Consider the following 19,753-nt stretch of genomic DNA (forward strand, 5'->3'; position numbering starts at 1 on the left):
CACGGAGCCCCTCGCCCCAGCGTGGGGGCTGCCTCCYGCCCCCCGTGCTGGCTCATGTGTCAGGGTTGTGCCGGGGGGAGCCTGGGGAACCCCCGTCGCCGCTGGGCTCCAGGGTTGTGCGGAGCTGCTGCTGCTGCCGCGGCCTCGTCGGCTGGGGCGGCCGCGCTCCCGCTGCCGCCAGCTACCCCGGCCCACGGGGACAGCTGGCCCGGCCGCTGGCCCTGCTGGCTCGGCACCAGGGGCAAATTCCCCTCCGATGGGAAAATTCTCGGCTCGGCAGCTGGAGGAGGATTATGCTCCCTTTACATTACTGCTTGCTAGGCAAAAAGCGGGGCCTTCCTGGAACTCCAGATTCCGTCCCGGGACGCTAAGGGTGGTGAGACCTAGGTAAGGTGAAGCTCACTGAGAGGTTTCACCCAGTGCACGACTGAGCCAGCATCTCTGATTTAGCAGTTTGACCATCATTTCTCAAAGCCTAAAGGCTGTAACGTGCTGCTGAGCGTTCTCCTCCTCATGGGAATCTGGCATGTTTGGCATGTGCGTTTTACCGCGCTGCCTTGCGGCTCGCGGGGCTCACAGGGGTCACCCGCAGCCTGCAGACTTCTCACCGCTTGGGCAATGAAGCAGCGAGTAAAAGTTATTATTACCAATTAGTAGTGGCCTGCATGAGGCAAATCATTAGTCTTAGTTCAGTTATTAGTGGCCAGGTGTTCATGAAATGTACCATATGCAGCGGGTTGTGCCTTCGAGCCGCACGTGAAGCCCGTGGCTATGTGACGTGCCCCCTACCTAGGCATCCTCCGAAAAAGGAAAGTGTGTCTGGAGCCAGTGCAGGGATTGCTTTTGTGCYGTGCTTTCACGGGCTTACTGGCTTGAATAGTGCTTTGCGACAGAAATTTTAGGAAACTAGCAACATGAATTTAAGTTCCGTTTAAGTAGAACTATTTTGTTCTGTTATAACCAGAGATCAGGAAGTTAATATGAAAAAGAGTTGGAGTTATGTCTTTAGTGTTGCTTCTGCTTTGAAGCACGTGTTTAGTGTTTGCATGGGGTCTCGTAGATGTACCTCTGAATAGCTATGAAAACCTGGTCACACCAAATACTTGCTGCACAGAAACAACGTGAAATATGTAACTAGAATGGGGATTAGGAATCTTTCTCATGTTTCTTGGAGGAGCATTTAGAGGCTTGGAAATAATTTTGTCTTTGAGTAACTCACATATCTGTGGCTTTCAGTGTTAGTGAAGAAATGATTTGATTGACAATGTCTCTGAGCAGAACTTGAATGAATTGTACAACRGCCATCGTGAATTCTCTCATATCAGGTCAGGCTTTGAGTAATAGTTGATTAGGGACATCTGGTGGTATAATAATGGAATAATTGTTTGAGCACTTCCGACTAAAACTGCAATTGCCTTTCAGTGTTTAAGGCAAGAACATAATTACGCTTACACTGTGATTATTCTTCTATTTCATTATTATTCTAGAGACACCGTGAGTTTTTACTTCAGTAGGTGTATGGTTTTAATTTACAGGTCCATGAAAAAGAAAAGTAGAAACTAAGGACCTATTCTTGAGTTGAGGGCGTGCARAAATAATGTGTAGAACACCCTTGACTCAGAGGAGCCTTTAATTCTCATTCAATTGTTTGTTTAAAAAATGAACCGTGATGYTGGACTGTGGTGCCGGGGGTAGTATATAAATATAAGTGGGTGTATATAAACTCTGTGCATTTGGGCTCTGCTTCTGTTTTCCCACCGATTTGTGCTATGATTTTGAGTACAGCTAATTTCATTTGGAGTTTTAAGTCCACCTTTCTGCAAAAGCAGTACAGTGATTTTCAGCTTCTGTTTTCCACAGGTAAAGAATCATTAGAAAATAAAATATTTATGGATATTTGGTTGCAATGTTCTATAATAATAAAAAATAGAATAAAGAATTTGATTTGGGGAGGGTGACACACTGCCTGTGGATCATATATACAATATGATCAGTGTTTTAGGTACAATAATTAGCAACTGTTTTGCAATGTTCTTGAAACAATGGTGCTAATTACTGTTTTGTGCAGTATGTAGTGCATGAGGAATGCAGTTTATTCTGTGGTCTGTTCCCCCTGCAATCCTATAAAGAGGGAAGCAGAGGAAAAAGAAAGTATCTGTTCTTTGCTTTCCTATCAAYGTGCCACCGGGGCTCTGAGCAGTCTTCCAGGAAGAATCTGCGGCAGCTGCAAACTCCCCTCCCATTCATCATATCCTGTGCAGAAAAACGTCCATGACCTAAAGCTTTCCCAGCCACATAAAGACTCTTTACTATTGTCATTATTCACATAAGGAACCCCACAGTATGTAAGGGAGGGTGTATATAATCAAGCTCAGGATCAGACTGGCTGCTACGTGACTGAACAACTGACTTTCAGCTTGAGAATTTTCCKAAAGTGAAGTATTGCAGGGATCAGCACAGTACAACACAGAACAGTTTTTCTCCAAGTCAGAATAACTTTTCCCTGCAGTTCTTTCCAGTGGGGTGTTTTCTAGGTCCAGCTTTACATTCTCTCTTTGCAATAACATTTAGATTTCAGGAAAACCATCGTGACTTCTTTTCCCTAAAATAGCTCTTCTTTGTCACATGGCAGTTGTCATTGCCACCCTTGTGATTCTGTTACCGTCCTTCCAAAATTTCTCCACTCCTGCCTTTGATAAGAGAGAAGAGCACTGGCATTTCTGTGTTGAATTTACCTTTTATTTCTGAGATGTTCCAAGGCCTTGGTGACAACAGAAGTTGCTGTAGACTTGTTAGAGACTCACTGATTCCCATTAATGAGAAACTGATGTTTTTCCAGAGCCCTTCTCCGTAATACTTAAAGTGCAACACTTTACACTGCAAGCAGTCCATTACAGAAAAGATTGTTGTTTTTATGTTTCAGGTGCAAAGATGGCTTGAAAGGATTTACATACTCTGCACTAAAGTAAGTAAAGAAAATAGTTTCACTGAGTGCATAGTCCAAAGTGATGATTTTGAGGAATTCTGAGTAGTGGAAATTGTGTTATGTGAAAACAGAGGGTTTTTTTAAGGAAAAAAGAAATCCCAATATGCTATTGTGAAACATTTCCAACTTCTTGGATATACTGCATATTTTAAAGAAGGCATAATACGCTGGCAAGAAAAAGATCTTCTTATTTGAGACTGTTACAGAAAGAAGATGCAGATGTATGGTTAAGTGATTTTGAAGGAATATTAATCTTTCCATTTGCTAAAATTGGGATGCGTGATTCCCAGTATTCCTCTGGAAGCTGTGTTTTGACCTGGAGGTTATTTGCTCTATTCACAGAATGGCGAGTGAATATTGCAGTAGTTCTGTGAGCAGCACCAAAAGCAGTCATGAAGCCTCCCCATCCTCATTTGAGATGCCCTGTGCCACTAAAGCTTGTGTGCCTTGCCTGCAGTTTATCTTGCGGTGACTCTGCCCGGTGGCCTTCACTCACTTGGGTAGTAAAACACCTGGCTTAGCGTCCTGTGTCAGTAGCAGGATGTCTGCAGACCTTCCTCTTGTCCTTCCCTTGCTGTATTCTCCCATCCCACTAAGAYAGCCAAGTGCATGGACAACATCAGCTCCCAGGTGATGAAAGGACTGAAGCTAATGTCAAGCAAAACAGTGTTGCTGTTGTTGATAGTGGAAAGTATTTTAGAGAGGTTACAGCCATCAAACAGCTGTGGAATGTGATGAAAGGTGCCAATAGTTAAATAAGTCAGACCATAGTTCAGAAATTCGGGCATGAAGCCCTCGTGTGACAGCATGCATAATCAGTGCTTTCTGAAGCCACCAGTTTACTGGGAGATTCTGTACTGTGCTGAATGGCAAAAATTTATTTATATCTGCACCAGCCGTCAACAAGATTGCCACAGTACAGCATAGCTTGGGTCATAGTGCAAGGGGTAGGAAACAGTGCAGCTTGTTACAGTGAACTTCCTTGCCATTAGATAACTCAGTGCGTAGACGGTACCAACTGGTGAAGAAAGAAAGCTGAAGACAAAGCCAAGCAAAACTAACTTGATGCTGCTGGTGGGAGAAAAGGCGTTTTGAAGGTGTTACAAGACACCAATTTTCATCATTAAAATTAATTTGACTCCTATTTCTTCAAATAACTTGAGATAGGTGCCTTTTTTTTTCCCTCAGTATTCCTTTGAGATGGACTTCCCCAATACCATTCTTCTTCTGTTTTTAAAAAATATCCAAAGCATTTTTGGCTGTATCTGAAGTTTAAATATATGTTGGTGGACTGATCTTTTTGAAGAGGCATAAGGCTTGGCATCCCTGTTTAAGGATACATTTTCTTTTGGAAACTTGTGGGCAACTTCAAACTTGCCTTAAAGATTTAGCAGACTTGTATTGATCTTTATGTACTTTTTGAGTTCTATAAAAAACTAATGTTTTTGATCTGTGATGGTTTTTTTTTTTTCAGATTCATTGTAGGGAAAGAAGAAATCCCCACTCATTCATTTTCACCAGAAGCAGCATTTTCAAGAACAGATAGGAAGATAAAGCATCGTGAAAAAATCTCGCAGTCAATGAACATACTGGCTCTAACAAAAAAGCTCATGGACAAAGTGTGAGTCGAAGGAAAACAAGGGAAATACAAAGCATAACTAATCATTTTACTTAGTTCATTTTCATGGGTTATTACATGGTGTGTGACAGTGTTTTGTGATACTTTCACTCTGCATTTGAGAGATCTGGATTTTGTTTTGCTGGGTAGCTGTCAGCAACAAATTATGAACCTTCATGAAGCTAAGTTTGAGACMTGTGTGTCATGGAAGAGCTTCAGCATGACTTGCATTGCACAGTTCTCTAACGAGAGGATGTAACTTCATTAGGTTTGAGTGGTAGAGGGATATTCGATTCTTCCACAGCATCCTGCGAAACCACCTCACAGCTGGTTCCACTGGCACTAGCAGTAGTCTTATACTCTGCCTGCCAAGTTCAGTTTGCCATCTTTCAGTATGAGCTTAAAGAAGGGACATCACGTAGCTTATACAGTCTAATGTGCTCAGATGTTACTTCTGCTGTGCTTGATTTGTCTGCCTCAAGTGTGGTGGGTACCATGAGGAAGAATTCATATTAAGGAAGATGGGATAACAAATAGTACAAGTCTGATCATGTCACATCTTCACTTCCACTGATGTCTCCAGGAACAGTTTTATGACCAGATTTTTACCTGCCCACATGCAGGAGAGAAAGAAGTCTTCAGAGTCCATTGCATTATCAGAGTAGTTGCTTATATGACTTGTTCAGGTACTGAACAAACATAAACTGGCCTGCATCACATGGCCCCTTGCACTGATTTGCCTTATTTTTAAAATGAAAATATAAGGGAAATTAGCATGGGCTTTTCAAGGAGAGCTGGAATTTGACAGACCTACCAACAGAAAAAAACAGCTGCAGTTATATGTGGTTTCCTTTGACTGACTTCTTTATACCTGATCTGTCTTAAATTCCCCTTATTTAGTTCATTAGAGTAGTAAAAAGGCCCTCTATTCATTAAATATCCTGAAGGAGCTAAAGGTGGAGAAGAATGTTCTTCCTTTAAGATTTTGAAACTCCCTATTCAGACTTTCAAAAAAACTCCTATTTTCAGTCCTCATGCTCTCACAGGTTTTTCTTCCATATGGTTCTTTTCAATATAATTGAGTCTAAATGCCTGTAACCTGATCACATTCTCATTGCAATTTTTGCTACATAAACTGACCTCACGGATGATTTATGGCCATTAGACTTTATATTACAAGACTCGAAACTTCTGAGATATTTGGCACAGTATAGAAGTTGTGTAATTTATTTTGTATTAAACCTTAAATACTTGGCAACAACAAAATGTAATGTTCAGACCTGGCATGACATTACTTCCTTTTAATTTTGCCTAATGTGGGGATAACAACTGTACAATCCTCACATCCCACCAGCGCAAACCAATCTCTTCTCTGTGTTCAAGGTTAAATTCTCAGCACCAGCTACGAGCCACAGAAAAATCTATACAGTAGGAGTATATTAGCCCAAAAGTGAAGGGATTTTGTTTGAGACTTGCTGGGAATATCTATATATTTGGATTTTCTACATTGCCTTCCAATAAACTTGAAGGGGTGTGAATGATGTAAGAGCATAGGGAATGGATACTTGCTCAAATGTGATTCCAGAACCGTGGAGTGGAGACAGACTGGGAAGAACAGTTCCACTGGAGTTATGTGCCAGGTTTTTCCCCCTTGGCTGCAGCAGAAAGTTTGTTGTTTAATTTTGTATTTATAGGTGCGGCACTGCAAGAAAAAGGRTTTGGATCAAAATAAGTGCGCAGACATTTCTGCAGCACAACCGAAGTATTGTTTGTTTTTATTGCACTTTTATAACATTGTGAACACTCACAGTGCCCGTCAATAGGTAACGTGAAAAATGAAAAGCTGGAAAAAAGCATTTTATGTATTTTGAGGCAAGAGAAATTTATGAAGTCTCCTGTTGATTACAYTGAAAACAGCTACACATTAATATGTGTTTCATTGTGCTCTTTGCAGGTGCAAACATGGCCCTAGGCATCGCTGCTGTAAACACTATGAAGATAATTGCATTTCATATTGTATTAAAGTAAGTGCAAAAGATGTCGGATTGACAAGCTCTGGCAAAGGGGAAAGTGGAAGTTTTTAGCCTGAAAAAGCTTAAACTTAGGATATGAGAAAGGAGCCTGTTCCCGACTGTTTTTCTATTGAAAACGTGGCAAGTTTGGGAACAGATTTGCTCAATTTAGGAGGGGGATAGAGTTTTCTAGTGTTGCTGAAGAAAACCAAGAGCATTAAACATGTGGGAAGAACYAGCCTAGTGAGCAAGGAACTCGCTTAGCTGCGAGGCGCTTGGCGGCTGGGGCCGCTCGCGACCCCGGGCCCTGCAGCTGCACGGGGCCTGCGCCACCACAGGCCGCTCCAGGCCCGCTCCTCGGCCCCGCTGTGTCCAAGGCCTTGGGTAACGAGAGGGAGAGCGGCCATGGCCGCCGCACGCGGGAAGAGCCCTCCGTGTGCCCTGGCTGCCTCCTCTCTAACGCGGTCAGCGGCGGATTGGGAAGGGGAGGTGGCCTTGCCTAGCGTTGGGTTGCTGCAAGTGGTACCACCTGCTATGTCTTTTTTTCTTTTAAGCTGCCGGTGAAACTCCAGATCTTCATTCCTCAATATTTTCCTCATTTTCAGCTAGATTTGAGGATTTTCAGATCCTTAAATATTCTTATATCCCCTTTTTACTTCAAGGAATACCATTTTGAAATAAAATTTATGTGCGGATTTTTATCTTATGCCAGGAGCGCTATGGTTAAGACTTAGCATCAGGAGAGATCTAGCAGTTATTTTTRGGGTGGCTATTTGTGTGTGTTTATGTAGCGCATCGTGTTGTGCTGCTTCGAGTTATTTTCACTCTTTTTGCACCACAGTGCATCAGCCTGTCAGTGGGTAGCGTGTGTGTAAGCAGCACTGGAGCTGGTGGTACTGGGGAGAGTGCTTCAGTCTTCTGCTGGTTTAGGCTCAGAGCATAAAATGTAACTTTCACAAAGCATTCAGCATAATTTTATCACTTTTCTGTTGCAAGTGTGGTGACACGTTTAACAAAATTAGGATTAAAATAACAGTGKTTTGTATTGGGACAGTAAGAGGAATCATACAGCACCTTATTTAAGGACTCATAAGTACAGCACCCATTACTTTGTTCAGAATTTTCCTACTTTGGAAGCTGATTTTTTTCTAATGGGACACAAAAGATCAGCAAAGATAGCTTAACTTCGTAATAAGTTAAACTTTCATGAACTTTTAGATAAAAGCCTTTTTAAGTGAAAACTTAAAACTTTTAGGTAAACTATACTTAAGTATAAAAAGAGCCTGCTCTAAAGGAAGACAGAATTCAGAAGACAGATAATGAATATTTCAGAATTGCCTGGTTTAGTTTCCCTATAATTTTTGTATTTTTTATAAAACTTTATTTGATTTCTGTTCTTATTCCTGTTGATTGCATATGCATGCCACGAGCATGCTAAGTCAGCATTCCATGTGCAAATATATACGTAGATGCAAGCTTAGTTCCTAGTTATGATGATAGTATCTACAAACCAATACTTTGCAAAACATTTTTTACCTCTGCTTCAGATTCAGTTTTGTTTTCAGCTTCTCAGCACAATGTCAGTCCCTCTCTCTCGTTCCTGGGCTACTCTTTTCTTCAGGGCATGACATCTTTGGGACTCAAACTTTTCATTTATTTTGTGCTTGTTCAGTATCTAACCCAGTGAGTTTGCTGTTCAAAGCCTTTTGGACACCTTTGTCTCCCATTTTCTTTCCATTACACTGTATTTTATTACATATGTATATTTTCAGTAATTAGCACTTAACTACTGTTAGTGGCAGACTTTATTTTCTAAGCAGTTTGTAAATCCCATGCAGGATCCATATGCGGTCTGTGCTGAATGCTCAGCAGTCAGATCTTAAGTACACTTAAAATCCTAGTGCACTTAAAGCCTAACATTTTAGTACACTTAGACACTAATATCTAAATCTACACTTAAAACCTATGTACACTTAAATTAGGTTTTTCTTTGTAGTAATAAAATGGATGTAGTAATAAARGCGGATGGAACTGATGCCTCTTCTCCCCAAAAAACTGTCATAATCTAAATTGAGGGGGTGGAAGCCAGCTCTATGAATTTCCTAACTTTTCTGTTACTTTGTTTCATTTCTGATACATTAGAATTTTTGAACATCCAAAATACGAAAACATGGGGATTTTCAGTTCCCTCTGGAGTTGTTCCTGGAATCAGTCAGTAATAACTGGCTGCTGGCATGAACTGAGCGTGGTTTTGGAATTCACTTTCTGCAAGGGAGCTTTTTAATCCTGGATTGATCTGATGAGCTGCTTATTGCCAAAGTTTTCCGTCTGTCCCATATTTCTCCTTACCCCTAACCACCTTGTTTTCCCATTATATCTGTGTTTCAGTTGTCAATGCCTGCTTTTTTACTTCCTCCTTCATATTTAAATGTACTTGACACAATGTGTCATAGCCTTTTCTGTAGCATTTAATAGTTAGGCAGACCACCTGATTTCATAAACTACCCTTCAAATTTTGAATAGTTAAGATGTTTTAGGTCCATAAATGTTTTAAAAGAATTTTCCACACTAGCAGAAGCAGTTGAACAGCATTTTTCCTCTTTCTTGGGATTTCACAGAGAAACATTAACGAGGAGCTTGTTGTCTAATTAGTTATTAATCGTCAATGGGACAAAATTCTGTTTATTTGTGTGAGGTTTTTTTCTGTCAATGCTCCTAGTGACTAGAATGGCCTAAAAGAATATGGGCTTTGATGGTTGCAGCTTGTGTATTCTGTCACCTGAAGGAACATGGGCGTACAAAGCATACGTGAAATTTAATTTTAATTGTTCTTCATCTAATGTAAAGGGATTATCTGAAAGTACCTTAAATATGTCAGCATATATTCCCAGAGGAGGAGTACATTTTCGTATGTTGCTGCAACTCTGTCTCCATAGTTCTTTCCGAGCTGTATCTTGACAATATTATTAGCTTTTTGAGAAATGTGTTTCTACAAAAATAAATAAATAAATGAATAAATAAATAAATAAATAAATAAATAAATAAATAAATATTTGGTGAGTTTTGCAGAGAAATAGCTCCATTGGACTGCTACCTCTGGCCAATCTGAGTTCTAATTCAAGATTTCTACAGAGAAGTCTCCTAGCAGAAATGAAATGCAGAGTTTACTTCTCTCACTTGTATTTTTACAGTATTCTGTGAATTCTGTATTTTTTTCCACTTCCTTCACTTGAGGCCCCGATTCTGAAAAAACACCTATAAAGTCTGTGATACATATTCCCAAGCTGATATACTGAGATAAATAGAAAAATCTTGTGGCCTGCTTACTGCTGGTTGATACGCAGCAAAGCAAAAGCCCTAATCCTGCAGCTCAGCACTTCTAAGTGGGTTACTGCTTAAAAATACTGCAATGGAATAGCAGCTCTATTTGACTGCTTGCCAGTTGAAACCTAAGTGTGTCGTGGCCTTCCTCACCCAGACAAAACAGCCTTCCCTATAACTGCCTGAGACATTCAGCAAGTCTTGTTGCTCCTTTCCTAGTTTGAGTTTTGCTCATAACTATTCTTAGTTTCTTTTTTTCCTTTTATTTTCCCAAAGTAATGACACATTCTTCATAATCATCCTTTTTTGGGAGGGAGAGGGAAGGARGATAAGCACTGTACTTTAGACAAGATAATTTCTTCATTTGAGATAGGGATATACATTCATCTTAATCTTGACTCCACAAAAGCTCTAGTATCTTCATACTTAGCTAATTGGTCATCCAGTGATGCAGTATACTTTCTTCCATAACACAGAAGCACTATCCATCCTCATCTGCACAAACAACAGTATTATTTGCCTGTTAGTTAAACTACATCTTTGCAGCTTAGTTACACCAGCTCTTAAGCATCTGTTAGGGGAGAGTAGTTGCTGCATGAAATGTTTATTACTGAATATTTAACTAGGAAAAAAAAGAAAATTGTAAGAGTTTCATAGAATCATAGAATCCTYAAGGCTGAAAGGGACCTCTGGAGATCATCAAGTCCAACCCTCCTGCACACACAGGGTCACCCAGAGCACATGGCACAGAGYTGTGTCCAAGTGGATTTTGAAGATCTCCAAAGGAGACTCCACAACCTGTCTGGGCAACCTGTTCCAGTGTTCTGTCACCCTCACTGTCAAAACATTTTTCCTTAAGTTCCTGCAGAACTTTTGGTGCTTCAGTTTGTGGCTGTTGCCTCTAGTCCTATCGCTGGCCACCRCTGAAAAGAGGCCACTCCATCCTCCTCATTCCTCCCTTGAGGGACATTGATCATGTTTCCCCTCAGCTTTCTCTTCTCTAGGCTGAACAGGCCCAGCTCCCTCAGCCTTTCCTCATAGGCCCCTGATCATCCTCGTAGCCCTGCACTGGCCTCTCTCCAGCAGCTCCACATCCCTCTTGTACTGGGAAGCCCAGAACTGGACGCAGTACTCCAGATGTGGCCTCACCAGGGCTGTGTAGAGGGGAACGATCACCTCCCTCGACCTGCTGGAGACGCTCTTCTTAATGCACCCCAGGATCCCGTTGGCYTTCTTGGCCACCAGKGCACACTGCTGCCTCATGGTCAACCTGTCATCCACCCTGATGCCCAGGTCCCTCTCTGCAGAGCTGCTCTCCGTTTTGTGTGGGATTGCTCTCAGTTTTGTGAGGGTTCGTAATGTTCTGTAAGAGGCAAAAATATACTTAGTTTCTAAACTTGAAAGATTGCTCCATTCAACCCTCTGCCAATGATCACTGTAATTGGAGTTACCTCAGTGCCTTTGAGTATGTTCCAAAAACCGAATTAGAGGAACTGAGAGCGTTGGGTACCTGCCTTATTTGCCAGTGAGGACCACACAGTGTTCAGATACTTTTCAGATGAGGTATCTTCTAACTGAAGAACTGGATAGATTTTATTCAAACTTCTCAGGGAAGTTCAGCCATAGAGGAAGAATAATGATAAGGAATCTTTGCAGGAAGTTACAAGAAACTGGGGGAAATCATTTGAAATGAAAAGGTCTGTGTAATCTTGTGAGATGATGTGAAAAAGCAGATGTGCATCCAAGGTAGAATAGTAGGAGAAATTCATGGGAACCCACRTTATCCCTTTTCAGCAGTTCTGGAAGTTAAGCCATCACGGTTATTTTGAAGGATAGAATATTGGAGCAGAAGATAAACAGACTATGTCCTTTGAGGCCTTCTCAAATATTTATGTACATTAAAGGAGAGCCAATTGTCCCGGATTTTATTGCTTTTGCCTTTTTACAGGAAATTTGGGGGAAAAAAATCTGGTTTTGAGTTGGAAGATGAGGATGTGTTCTCCCTAGGGGCTGCAGGGTGGGTTTTAAAATGTTCAGGGTCAAAGGCAAGTGACCACGGCTTGCAGAGCTCATGGTTTTGCTTTCTCCTTTCCTGAAGATGTGGTTTCTCGTGGTTCTCCCTAGGGCTTCGTTAGGATGTTTAGCATCGGTTACCTGATCCAGTGCTGCCTTCGGATCCCATCCACGTTCAGGCATCTCTTTACTGAACCTTCCCGGCTCCTTTCGCTCTTCTACAACAAGGAAAATTTCCAGCTTGGAGCTTTTCTGGGATCTTTTGTCAGTATATACAAAGTAAGTATATATAAACGTRCATAAATTATGAGTGCTCTTTGGGTTTGAGGGATTTGAGGGATTTTTAATGTTTTTGATTTTCTGAATATGAAGAAGTAGAAGGTCCGACCACTTAGTATTGTTACTGGATTCTGCAAATATCTGAAAATATTCTGAAAATATCCTTAGTATCATCAATAGCAAACYAGTCTCCCATTCCACGATTCATTCTTCTGTTTTTTTCTGCCATTTTGCCATCAATGAGATAGATTTTACAGCCKGATTTCAAGATCGAGACATATGGAGTATTTCAGAGAAAGAGAACTCAGATTTCCAAGGGACTTTCTGCTGTGCAAAAATGTTTCAACACAGATACAACTAGTGACTGCAGTAGCAGCAGGATTGCCACAGAGAAGCTGCGTGCAGATTTTTTGGCTCAAATGCCTGGAATTCTGACTTGACATTAAATAGCAGGAGATTGCAGAACATACATCAAGTACAACTGAGGAGACATTGCACTCACCACTTGTAAATCTGCCCTTCTGTYATCGTGAGGTGACAGTTGGTGAACTGTGCACATTAATACCACATTTGTCGAAGCTAATTGAATCGTATTTGTTTATGTCAAAATAGAATCTGGCCAAACACATATTCTAAAGGAGATTATGCTATATACTGCAATGCTGAAGTGGCTGTTACAGTTTTGTATTGATACTTTTACAATGCTACTTTACTTATTCGGAAAAGTTAAGATAATGCTGTATTATTCGAGGCAAATACTACATGCTGAAAACCAAAAAAAAAAAAAAAAGGAAAAAACGAGCAAGTCTTACTTATAAGTAAAACAGAATTACACTTTGCCATCAGGTTGAGACACAAGGAGTTTTTAGGTTACTGAGTTTAAAATTTTTGGTGGCAGTGTGTCAACAGTCTRTTCAGGGTTTATTTAATAATTAGATTTTTGTTTAAACGTTAAGACAAGTGCTTTTAGAGAAAATAGTATTTAAAATGCAAATGCTGGAATGGAGATTTCTTTGAAGTCTTTTAAGAACTCTGACTACCAAATATGATTTATTCTATGCATATACGTGTTCTATAAAGGTGACATGTACTCTGGCATTTATTTATAGTTCACTGTGTGCCCTGCACTTATGTTGCAATATGTTTTTTTCAGTTTGAGATAAGCATATGGAGCAGCAGAGATCCTAATCCTGCAGTGGGTCACAGCCAGAGTTCTGATACAGAACTCTGATGTAGCTCCTGATACAGAATTCAGTTATGGATCACTTTTTAAAAACATCTTCATAAGCAGCCTGAACTGCCTCTATAGAACTGCAGTAGCTGTAGTCTTAATATCCTGAGCTCCCTTCCATTCTTACTTTATATCAGCAAAGACTTATGGAAAATGAGTCAGTTATCGTAGCTTTGTTTCCTTTCTTTATGTAAGATTACAAGTTTGAGTAGTCAAGCTGATTGTCAGAAGTRCAATGCATTAATGGCATTGTAGAATATTTGATTATTAAAAATATGTATTGTAAACTAACTAACGAGGCCACATCTGTTTTTTGGTGTCCATTTTGGGCTCACTTGTATAAGACATTGAAATACTGGTGTGAGTTCAGTGGAAGGCAGCAAGATGGGTAGGGCATTGGAAAGTATGGTATGCAAGGAGAAGCTGGCCATCATGCTGAATTACATAACATGGTTCCAAGCCATCAGCCCTGGGTCTGACCCTGCTTAGCAAATTTCAAACCATTTGGAAGCAAATGGAAATTTAACAAGGCTAAAATCTGTAGGCAGAGGGTGGATTTCCAGAACAGCTGAAAAAAGCAATACAGAGCATATGACAGACATGGAACAATATGAATCATTTGGTAACCTGCAGCCTCCAAATATAATATATTTTAATGCAAGCAAAACCACAAATTACTTACATCCATTCTGGCTTAACAGCTCTGAATTGATGTTGTGTGAACAAGCAGGTTATTGCTTATGGAGTTTGGTGTGACTTTTAAGCATGTGCAGTTCTAACTCTTTAGACTCACGTGATTTCCTGTTCCCAGAATGTATTGTATTTGTATACAATATATTAATATTCTCAATATAATCTCAAGATGTTTGTTTTGTAGTTGAAAACAGATTTTGGCATGGGAGAGAGTATAGGTAACGATAGCACATGAAGATGCTCTGAAGTCAAGATGAACTTTCCTGGCCACGTGTGAATTTGATTGGAATGTCTGGCTGACATATTCTAATTAGTGCTGTCTGCTCTCTTCTTTTGAAACAATATAAACGGTTAATTAAAACATTGCAAAACATTTTGTGGAATATCTGTGGACTCCGAAGGAGCAGTAACGAGGACTGTGCTTCTCTCCGTTCGCTGCAGGGCACTAGCTGCTTTCTACGCTGGATACGAAACCTGGATGATGAGCTCCATGCACTTGTAGCTGGTAAGTCCATAGAAAGTGAATATTGACCCTGTTGGGTCCTGCAGGAGTTTCTGCCCAGCACACCGTGGGTGTTTATCCTGCAATTCCTGTTTCAGACTTCTGTGTTGAAAATAGGACCATGTATAGTAAGGCTGCCTCAGTGTAACACCAGTGTTTTCAAGTGGTTTCAAATTAAGAGTTATATTTAAAATTGTAAAGGAAAATTTTGTGAAATGATATGTCTGTCATTTATATTCAGCTTCAAGGACAATAAATTACTGCATGCACAAATGTTAACRTGCCCCTTGTTCTCCAAGCCCTGGTCACACGTAACAGGAAATGCATTTGTCCATCCAAAGAAGAATCCTTTTGCTATGAAGCTTGTGCAGGGTCGCAGCTCCTTCACTGCTGCGTGCACCTCTGTCACACTGTGGAACCCCTGAATCTCTTTTTCTGCTGAACGACATAAACCAGAGTTTGGTGGGCAGCCCCAGATCACCACTGAACAGAGGTGTGGCAGCAGAAACCAGGATCCTGTGCAGTTCTGGTTGCAGACATGGTGCAACAGCCACAGTAAATCAGAGTTTAATGATAGTTTTTTTTTTCTAATCATTACAGGGGCTCTCGCAGGAATTTCTATGATGTTTTACAAAAGTACTACTATCTCTATGTACCTGGCTTCCAAATTAGTAGAGGTAAGATAATACCCTGACAACAAAGTTCATATTTCAGGTGTTTTCTCAAGACAGAAAAAGACYATGAACTTCACAGGCTTTGGTAGAACCTTCCTGGGCAGGGGGAGATTGTACATTAGTGGTGCATTTGAGTAGGTATGTGCTACTCTGTGGCCTCATGTCTTTATCCACCTCCTTTCTATGTGACTTTCTTCAAAAATCTCACATCTATTGATCCATGTTCCATGGATCCATGAAAACTCTGTTTTCTCCATCTCCTTTTTTGGTAGCTCTTTGCTTTGGAGCTTTTGCAATTTTTTTTTTWAAATCTGAAAGTTTCAAGAATGTGGACTTTGTCCATCCTGCCAGAAACATAAATCAGAACTTACCCTTAATTGCAGAYTTATTGCCAAAAGCTACAGCTTAACTTCCTGCCTTTGTTCCCTAATTTTGGCATTCATCAGTCTTAAGATAACTCAAAATAGCTTAGGTTGGAGTCCATAGCTGCAGTTGTTTGTCAGGGTGCTTCAACTGATTGACTGCCCAGCTTTGAAGAGAACCTCTATCAAACTACCAGGTCTTTCAGGTTTGAAAATCTTTTCTCCCTTATTTCTATGAAGTGGTTAAAATTAGGAGCCAAGAAAAAAAATCAAATTTTAGATATATATTGAATATATATCACTAGCCAGATTCTATTTTCACTGTGATTTTTCCATGAAATAACATTTCCATAACACCACCACTGAAATAAATTGACACAGCTCTATTTTTATGCTGATTTCTCCTTCATGACATTTATTTAAAAAAAATTATGAAGGAATGTTAAATTAAAAAAACAAAAAACAGAAAAAAAATAGACATAAAAAGGGAGAATACACTGTTTTTTCTTGTTCTTTGTATTCCTGGTTCATGTTCAGAAGATAGCACCCATAATGGCTACATAAAAGCAACTCTGATTATCCCTATTGAATTTTAAAGCTATTGCTAAAATTTGCTAAAAATTGCTAAAAAAAATGTATTGTGGATGGTTTTCTCTGTACTTTGAGACATTGTGGCTACAGTGAAATAAGAAAAGCGCTGTGTGTTCTTTCTTTTTTTTTCCTTTTTTTAACTACTTTTATCATCTTACGCAAGCCAAGGGTAACTGACCAAAGAGGCGTATGCTGCTTTAGAAGGTCAAGCTGTGCTCAGGAAAATAAACTGTGCATGTTTTCTCAGAAAGAAAAGTATGTGAATTCAAGCTGTTTAAGAACAGTGAATATTCACTCTGTTGGACTAGCTATTGCACTATTCTTTTGCTTTTTTAAAATGAAGAATTTGACACAACACACTTTCTCTTTTTATCTCTAAGATCCATGTTACCCTTTTAATGCTCAAACTTTTGTCGTGTGCTTTTTGGTGTATTTATAGGCACTTATTCCAAGATCTTAGCTAAGTTATTGAAGTTTGTTCAGTCAATATCACATTTGAGATATGGATATAACACAGAACCATGTGAGCATATGCAAGTAATGTTAACAGGTTACTTTGTAAATGGGAATGTGATAAAAAGTAGAAAGTTACTTGTAATTTGCTTCTCTGTTTTGTTCAGCATCTATATATATYCGTATTTTTTTTACTTTTACAGACTATATACTTCAAAGGCATTGAAGCAGGGAAAGTTCCTTATTTTCCTCACGCAGACAGCATCATCTATGCCATTTCCACATCTATATGCTTTCAGGCCGTAAGTATGTTGCCTTCTAAGAGCAGATACAGTTATTTTGGTGTAAGTCATATGCTGRAAGAAGTGAGGAGTTTAAGGCTACGGTGGTGTAGAAACAATGGTGTGATGTAGTGAGCAAAGCAAGGTGAGTGAGGACTCCCGCTTCCTGTTTTTGAAGGATACTGTGTGGGAAAGGTCATTTCTATGTCTCAGATTTCTTCTACATGACTGAATGCAGCCTGCTTTGGAAAGGATCTCCAATTCAGTGACTCAAATAKGGATAGAAATGTTTAGTTTTGTTTTAAGATGCTAACATTACACTGTAATATGGAAATTTTCACTCCCATGTAAGTAATATTGCATGTTCGAAAGAAYCTGGAGATTTTGGTGGGGGAGGTGAATCTAAAACTTTAAATTTGAAACAAGCTGTAGGTTTGGGGGTTTTTTTTCACTCTTTCCAAGTCCTTTTTGTGTCCTTATCCTCGGTTTCTTTCCATCTGGTATACCAGCTGTAAAATCTCCTTTACAGCAGTAACTAAATTACTCTGCGTTATTCTGCTACACTCCACCCTTTCTAATGCCTAAATGTCCAATTGAATGTTTTTGGATGTTTTTTATTCCATAATGAAATACATTTTTATCCCTCTATAAAGAGAATATGAAAAGACCTGAACACATCTTTACTGCTCTATGCCTAAGGGAAAACTCCTCCTCTCTCCTTCATATTTCAGAATACCAAMCACCAAAATGTTTGTTCTAACACCAAAATGAATTGATATTTTAGCACGAGGTGTGCCTGTGTATCCAAAGAACTGCAGTACTGAAATCTCTAAAATACTGTTTGCAGGGTTCATTACATGAGGCTTAAAAGGAAATTAAGTTATTATGAGATGAGTTTRAAGAGTTTCTTTCATTATTTAGTAATGAGTTGGAACATCAGGATCCAAAACAAGAAATTAATTCCTAGTTTTAGTAGAAGGGAAAGAGGGGGAAATCTGAAACAGATCTATGCTGAGGGATATGCTCTTCACTGTATTCATGAGAGACAAGATGAAGGGTTTSGTTATCTGACATTATTTGGGGTAGTAAAATGTAAAGACGAGTATGCAGAGTCATAGATGACATAACAGAGAATGAATGGGAAATGAAATAGAAAGAAAAAATTGGCACCCATGACTACTCASTAGTAGGAATACCAGGGATTGTTTTTGTTTTCTCTGCACAACAGTGGGATCTAAGTTACCGCTCTAGAAGGACAGTCTTGTGGAAATGCCACCCTGTGCTGGTGGTTCATATAAAGCWTTGAATTCAGGTTTATTACCGAGTGTGATGTACGTTGCCAATGGCTTTCAGTTCATGAATCATGAAAGTTTTTTCTTTTCTGTTAAATGTATATATTCTTACCTACCCATCCTTTCATGGGCACTGTTTGAGGGAAGCTGACAAGCAAGATGTGCCTTTGGCCTAACCCTCTGCAGCTGGTGCTCACTGAGTTTTCTGCTTACAGGCTGTGATGGAAGTTCAGAACCTGCGACCTTCCTACTGGAAGTTTCTTTTACGCCTAACAAAGGGCAGGTCAGTAAACAAAGATACATTTCAGCTTGTCTGAACATACCATTGCTCACGTTCAGCTTTCTAAATCCTTTCCTTCAGTTCCCCTGGACAGGTAGAATACTTTCAGATTTCAGTTTTAGGTAAAGCAGCAAGTAAACAAGTAGATAACTTGARGAAACCAGTGTTGTACTGAGTTTGCAACGTGATACTACCTGTTTAAAAAATARTATCAGAAATGTCAGAGTATATCCCATGAAAATAAAATTCCTTGGAAGATTCAGCAGTTTTTTATATGATTTCTATTTTCATTGGGACAGGAGAGATTTTTTTTTCTTGGAAAAATAGTGGTTTCTTTTTCACATACTATAGCCATGAACTYATACTGCCCTGTATAAGTGAATAAACTTTATTCTTATTTGCTGTGGGGATCTAAAGTACTTGTATTTTCAACTAGAATTTACCATAATCAATTTATTTTGGTAAGTCTACATTATTGTACTGATAATAAGGCAGAAAAAGGCATCTAAATCTTGACTTTGATCAGGTTAGAAATAAAGTCCACTCCAAGAGCCAGGGAGTTGCTTGCAGTCCTTTAGATATCCCCACTGTAGCTTGAAGGACAGTTTTAAGATTAGAGTCTCCTTGTCCATCCTATAAAAATAGAAGTGAGCTCAGAGGCCAGTTCCTGGAGCACAGAGAACCTACACACCCCGTGGCCTGGTGCACTCTTAGCTGGCCATTAGATGACTTACTGCWAGACATGGTGGGAATCTTTCCTTGGGACGTTGGGAGGCCACAGCTGGGGCTGTGCAGACGGGACACGGGCGGCGTCGCTGCAGATGTCCAGTTTTGGCTGCCTTTTGCTAATCTTGWGCTAATCCTAAAATTGCTTTAGTTGAAAGAGAAGGGGGGGAAAGAAATTCCATGGCCTGCTGCTCTCTTACTTGAAGTAGATTTCTGTAGTAGTAATTTTAAGGTTTTCTTTGGACATTTCAGAGGGCTTTTCAGTCAACAATTTTGAAAAATAAGTAGAAATAAGCTTTGGTATGCATAAAACTATCAATACAGGCATAGACAGGCCAGGCCAGTTTACTCTGTGCTGGGGTGAAAAAGAAGTGAAATATATTTTGTTTAGAGATTTTTGATGGTGTTAGAAGTTACAAGAATGGGATTTTCTCCTTTC

At 39.8% G+C, this 19,753-nt stretch overlaps 1 protein-coding gene across 2 annotated transcripts in view; it reads left to right on the plus strand.

The window, feature by feature from the left end:
• The window catches only part of TMEM135 (transmembrane protein 135), a 152,888-nt gene that overhangs the window by 130,886 nt on the left and 2,249 nt on the right, over window positions 1-19,753 (plus strand). For both annotated transcript variants that reach the window (XM_026034922.1, XM_026034923.1), the window contains 8 exons: window positions 2,924-2,965; window positions 4,461-4,607; window positions 6,559-6,628; window positions 12,062-12,229; window positions 14,595-14,658; window positions 15,256-15,332; window positions 16,939-17,037; window positions 18,524-18,591. In XM_026034922.1, the coding sequence (XP_025890707.1) occupies window positions 2,924-2,965; window positions 4,461-4,607; window positions 6,559-6,628; window positions 12,062-12,229; window positions 14,595-14,658; window positions 15,256-15,332; window positions 16,939-17,037; window positions 18,524-18,591 (735 nt within the window). The remainder of the gene's footprint in view (window positions 1-2,923; window positions 2,966-4,460; window positions 4,608-6,558; window positions 6,629-12,061; window positions 12,230-14,594; window positions 14,659-15,255; window positions 15,333-16,938; window positions 17,038-18,523; window positions 18,592-19,753) is intronic.

Source organism: Nothoprocta perdicaria, unplaced genomic scaffold, assembly GCF_003342845.1.
Source record: "Nothoprocta perdicaria isolate Ctin4 unplaced genomic scaffold, notPer1 scaffold_152, whole genome shotgun sequence".
NCBI classification, from domain to species: Eukaryota; Metazoa; Chordata; class Aves; order Tinamiformes; family Tinamidae; genus Nothoprocta; species Nothoprocta perdicaria.